The sequence below is a fragment of the Sinocyclocheilus rhinocerous genome, unplaced genomic scaffold (genome assembly GCF_001515625.1).
Source record: "Sinocyclocheilus rhinocerous isolate Xijiao unplaced genomic scaffold, SAMN03320098_v1.1 scaffold942, whole genome shotgun sequence".
NCBI lineage: Eukaryota > Metazoa > Chordata > Actinopteri > Cypriniformes > Cyprinidae > Sinocyclocheilus > Sinocyclocheilus rhinocerous.
In genome coordinates this window covers 2,919,019-2,925,170 of record NW_015627890.1, presented here as the reverse complement: position 1 = coordinate 2,925,170, position 6,152 = coordinate 2,919,019, and the positions used below count along the sequence as shown (strand labels likewise).

At 34.9% G+C, this 6,152-nt stretch overlaps 1 protein-coding gene across 1 annotated transcript in view; it reads left to right on the top strand.

The window, feature by feature from the left end:
- The first annotated feature begins 764 nt into the window (after positions 1–764).
- Positions 765–6,152, top strand: part of LOC107735583 (U3 small nucleolar RNA-associated protein 15 homolog) — a 13,827-nt gene continuing 8,439 nt past the window's right edge. Inside the window, exons 1-7 of the mRNA XM_016547222.1 lie at positions 765–900; positions 1,314–1,452; positions 1,619–1,711; positions 2,623–2,807; positions 2,953–3,131; positions 5,666–5,791; positions 6,015–6,150. Coding sequence (XP_016402708.1) covers positions 1,363–1,452; positions 1,619–1,711; positions 2,623–2,807; positions 2,953–3,131; positions 5,666–5,791; positions 6,015–6,150 — 809 coding nt within the window. The 5' untranslated portion in view covers positions 765–900; positions 1,314–1,362. The remainder of the gene's footprint in view (positions 901–1,313; positions 1,453–1,618; positions 1,712–2,622; positions 2,808–2,952; positions 3,132–5,665; positions 5,792–6,014; positions 6,151–6,152) is intronic.

Below are 6,152 nucleotides of genomic sequence, written 5' to 3'. Positions count from 1 at the left end.
TGAAAATAAATTTTTTTTTATTTTTTTTTTTATTGACTATGATGGCAAAAACTATTTTATATTTTGTACAACTTTTTATTATTTTGTTAAAATATGCATTCATATATTGTGAAGTTTCCAGGCTCCAGGTTAAGATACTTTTTTTTTTTTCAGGAAATCAAGTCCTGTTTGGAAAATGTCATCAATAAGAAAGACACATTTACCTTTGTAACCTCTCTACACTTCCTCTGACAATATTAGGGTTAGAGTAGGGTTAGGGTAAAAAATTGAATGCCGAAATTAACTCCAACAAGATTTATGTTGGGAGATCCTGTTTACATATTTACTTGAGGAAAACGTACATGATATATATATATATATATTTCACCCTTTTTTTAAAATAAATGTGTAAATATTTGGGCTGACATTGCAAAAAATGTTTTAATGTAAGTTGTATGATTTTGACATATGTATGTATTTATTCCAAGGACTATAATGGAAAAGCTATTTTATGTTTTATACACCTTTTATATTTTTCTTAAAATAGCCTGTGCCTTAATATAAGGTGATGTTTCCAGGCTCCAGCTCAAGATACTTTCTTCAGGAAATCAAGTCCTGTTTGAAAAATGTCATCAATAAGAAAGCGAAGAAAACTTATTTGATCAATTGCTGTTGCGTGTATATGTACATTTAGCAAACGTTGTTTTAACATTCACAAAGAAGACCGCAAAAAAGCTACTCTCAGTTTGTCGAGGATCATGTGTGCAATAAAGTTTGTTCAAAACCGGAAATGTGACGTCACACAATGGCGGCCTCCATGTGGCTGTAGAATCAACGTGATTTTGCTCATGTTTTCTAATCTGTAACGTTTAGAAAAATCATCCAAAAAATAGTTTAAAAATCGGTGGAAACCATAATAAGGTAAGCTATACCTTATAATATTTAGATGAAAAGATCTTGCTTATTGAAAACAAACCTACAAGAGTTAAACTCCTGTCATAGATATTGATAGATAGATATATATATATATATAACTTTCCAATGTGACTGTCTTTTTATATTTATTTTTATATATATGAAATATATCGGAAAGACGTTTACAAATGTGTCATTTGTAAATGATATTGTGAGTCACTGAAAATGTAGTAATCAAAAACATTTATGTATGATTTTGAAAACGGCATCAAGATGAAATCCAGACATTTCTGATTTATTCAAAATCTGAAGTCTGTGAACCTGTGCTATGAACTTATTTTGTGTAACGTGCCGATGCCTTATATTCGTTGTGTTGTATGCATAATGTAGAAGTCACCTGAAGTGTTGTTATATTGCAGGTCCTCAGAGGGAACCTGCTTTAGCTGAGAATCAGTGTTTATATCTGAGATGGCTTCATTTAAACCCACCAAAGTTCAGTTCCTTCCTAAACTAGGAGAGACCGTAACAGAGGATACGCTGTACTGGAAGAATTACAAGGTTTGAGATGTGTTGACACATAATGGTTTTTCAACATCAAGAGATTTTGTTTATAATTTATATTGTCCAATGGAAAGTGTATATCTTATGTGTTTTGATTAGTCAACATTTTTACAAGTTTTTTTCAGTATTTATATACACTGACAGTCTGCGTTTTGTCTTTCAGTCTCCCGTGCAAATAAAAGAGTTTGGTGCTGTAACAAAGATCGACTTCTCTCCTCTTCCACCTCACAATTATGCCGTCACAGCCTCCACCAGAGTGAGTCCATTTATCATTCATTTTCTTTCATATCGATATATTCATGTATTAATTTTCACTTTTATTCAAAGTGGCGCATAGAGCTTTTTTTTCTGTATGGTTGTATTAGTTCTCAGTCTCGTGCCTATTATTATATTAATATATACAATTTATATATATATATATATATATATAGAGAGAGAGAGAGAGAGATTTAAATGATAAAGTATTTGTTATACAGCGTTAAATTATGCTGATTTTAATTTCAAATTATGAATCCAATAAATAGAATTACAAAAAAGTTTAAATTATTTTGTTCTCATGTTATTATTATAATGTTAATGTTATGTGTATAACCGTACCCACTGTATATATATATATATATATATATATATAGAGAGAGAGAGAGAGAGAGAGAGATTTAAATGATAAAGTATTTGTTATACAGCGTTAAATTATGCTGATTTTAATTTCAAATTATGAATCCAATAAATAGAATTACAAAAAAGTTTAAATTATTTTGTTCTCATGTTATTATTATAATGTTAATGTTATGTGTATAAATATCCTGTCATGTTTATTGTATGAATATATTAAATAGTATGTATGCAGTGTGTTTATATGTATATTATTATTATTATTATTAATGATAATAATACTATTTAGTTCTGTTACATTTGGAATTATGAGAAAAAGGGGGGGGGAAAACTGTAAATACAGTAATGCAGTAAACATTACTTATATCCAATGAGAACCTTTATTAATAATAAATAATCAGAGGTACAAATAAGTAAAATATTCATATGCATTACAGTGCAGATGATTTGAGGAGAAAATGTGGTTCTTAAAACTACCTTTCAAGCTACATTTGTCTTGTTTTTGTGAGATTCACTTGCATGCAATATTGTTGATATTATAATGTTCTGCATCAGATCCACGTATATGGACTTCACTCTCAAGAGCCCATACGGAGCTTCACACGTTTTCGGGATACAGCGTATGGAGGAAGCTTCAGAGGCGACGGGAAGCTTTTAGTAGCAGGAAGTGAAGAGGGTCTCATCCGTCTGTTTGACATCAGCGGCCGAGTGGCTCTCAGACAATTCACAGGACACTCCAAGTATGACCTGGCATGAAATAATTGCTAATAAATAATGTATTCAATAACTTAAATCCCTCAAATCACATCTTTCCCCCCTGTAAAGCAGCTCTGTCAGCAGTTCTGTTGTCTTAAGTGTGTCTTTTCTGCTATCTCAAATGTGCAGGGCGGTACACATGACCTCGTTCCTGTCTGACGGGTTTCGTGTGGTGTCGGGGTCTGATGACCTGACGTGCCGTGTGTGGGATGTTCCCAGTGCTGTTGAGCTCAGCTCAATAACTGAACACACAGACTATATCAGAGCTCTCGCCCCCAGCAAACTCAACCCAGATCTGTTTGTCACAGGTAACCACCTTTAATTCTCATCTGCACCTCACATATGATCATTACGCCTCTATTCGCTTAGCCAGATCTGTAGGTTAGAAATAAAATTAGGCAGAAATCAAATAAAAATAAAAAATGGTTGTTTCATATTAGTCTGTGAGGTTAAAAGTACATTTGTGGGACTTCGGGACTCAGTGGAATTGCTTGACCAATGGAGTGTTTGAAAATATTATTTTCACCATTCATTATTTTAGCAATACGGAAATCACATTCCTCTCCATTTACTAATTGATTTTGACATTACTAATTCAATTTTGATATTATGTTTTATGTCTTCTCGTGTTTTAATATTATGCTTATAAATATCCTGATACATCTAATGTTTGAATTAGGGCTGCACGATAAATATCGCACAATATTTAATGCGCACCTCGTCAGTAAAGCCGGTTCTGTAATCAGCGGTAAATCTCTACACGTGCGTGCTTTCACGTGGAGCAGCATTAACTACACAGAGCCGTTGTTCACAGACAAGCTGCGCAAAACCACGATCATATTTTGCGCATGTTTTGCGCAGCTTGTCGGTGAACAACGGCTCTGTGTAGTAAATGCTGCTTCATGTGAAAGCACGCACGTGTAGAGATTTACCACTGATTACAGAACCAGCTTTACTGACAAGATGCGCATTAAATATCGCATGCGATTTATCGTGCAGCCCTAGTTTGAATGCATTAATTTCATATACAGTGCTGCTTGAAAGTTTGTGAACCCTTTAGAATTTTCTATATTCCTGCATAAATATAGAACCAAAACATACTCAGATTTTTCGCACTAGTCCTGAAAGTAGACCGAGAACCAAATCAAACAGATGAGACAAAAATATTTTCTTAGTCATTTATTTATTCAGGAAAACGATCGAATATTATGTATCTGTGAGTGGCAAAAGTATGTGAATCTTCAGGATTAGCAGTTAATTTGAAGGTGAAATTAGAGTCCCATCAGGTGGCATTGCCTGCCCTGCTTTATTTAGAGAACAGGGATCTATCAAAGTTTGATCATGTTTGTGGAAGTGCATCATGGCATGAACAAAGGAGATCTCTGAGGACCTCAGAAAAAGAGTTGGTGTTGCTCATCAGGCTAGAAAATGTTACAAAGCTATCTCTAACAAATCCACAGTCAGACAGATTGTGTACAAATGGAGGAAATTCAAGACTACTGTTCCCCTCCCCGACCAACAAAGATCACTCCAAAAGCAAGACGTGTAATAGTCTGTGAGGTTGCAAAGGACACTGAACAACCATGGTGTGGATGGCAGAGTTGCGAGGAGAAAGCCACTGTTCTCCAAAAAGAAAATCACTGCCCATCTGCAGTTTGCTAAAGATCATGTGGACAAGCCAGAGTGCTATTGAAGAAATGTTTTGTGGATGGATGAGGCCAAAATGGAATTGTTTGGTTTAAATGAGCAGCGTTATGTTTGGAGAAAGAAAACACTGCATTCCATATTCCAGCAGATTCTAAAGGAAAATGTCAGGACATCTGTCCAAGAAGAGAAATTGGGTCATGCAGCAAGACAACGACCCCAAGCACACAAGTCATTCTACCAAAGAATGGTTAAAGGACAAAGTTAATGTTTTGGAATGACCGAGTCAAAGTCCAGACCTCAATCCAATGGAAATGTTGTGGAAGGACTTGAAACAAGCAGTTCATAGGAGGAAACCCACCAACATGAAGCGGTTCTGCACTGAGGAATGGGCTAAAGTTCCTACAAGCCGTTGTAGGAATTCTAAAGGGTTCACAAACTTTCAAGCAACATATACATAATAACATCTAAAATAAAATACGTTTTTTAAGCAAGGATGCATTAAATTGACAATGTGTCAGTGAAGACATTTATAATGGATTTCTATAAATGTTATTTTGAACTTCGTAATCATAAAGAATCCTGAAAAAAAAATTTCCACAGAAATATTAAACTGTTTTCAACACAGATAATGAGTTCCTACAAGCCGTTGTAGGAATTCTAAAGGGTTCACAAACTTTCAAGCAACATATACATAATAACATCTAAAATAAAACACGTTTTTTAAGCAAGGATGCATTAAATTGACAATATGTGTCAGTGAAGACATTTATAATGGATTTCTATAAATGTTTTCTGAAGGATCATGTGACACTGAAGACTGGAGTAATGATGCTGAAAATGCAGTTTTGATCACAGGAATAAATAAAAAACATTTTTAAGTTAAGTAGCAAACTGTTATTTTGAATTGTAATAATGGTTCACAATATTGCTGTATCTTTGATCAAATAAATGCAGCCTTGGTGAGCAAAAGAGACTTTCAAAAACATTAAAAAAAATTACCAACTCAAACTTAAAAGATAGTGTACATTTAATATTACATTTACATTTAGTCATTTAGCAGACGCTTTTATCCAAAGCGACTTAAGACTGGTTTTGTGGTCCAGGGTCACATATAATGTTAATAGATATAAATGTATAGGTTATCTTTTGTACAGTAGTTGATGTTTGCCCTGAATGCCGGTCGTCTCTGTTGCAGGTTCGTATGACCACACAGTGAAAGTGTTTGACATGCGGTCAGGGAGCAGTGTGATGACCATGCAACACGGCCATCCTGTGGAGTGTGTGCTGTTGTACCCGTCAGAAGTCCTGCTGGTGTCCACAGGTGAACAACACTTGTAATTTAACCAATCAGGGGTTGGGGGTTGGGGGTTGATTAGTAATGCTTAGAACCCCTTGCAACCATTTTTTCTCATAGCTCATAATGCAGAAATATACTGTAGACTTGGTGCATTAATGTAGTTTTCATCTGATGTGCTATTTTATGGCAGCTTGAATGTGGCTTTTCTAAAAAAAACAGTTGAAATAAGGTGGTGTATGTGTTACAGGAGGGCGCTATGTGAAAATTTGGGACCTGTTGAAAGGCGGACAGGAGCTTGTTTCTCTTAAGAATCATCACAAAACAGTTACGTGTGCATGTCTGAGTTCTGTAGGCAACAAACTGCTCACAGGATCACTGGACAGGT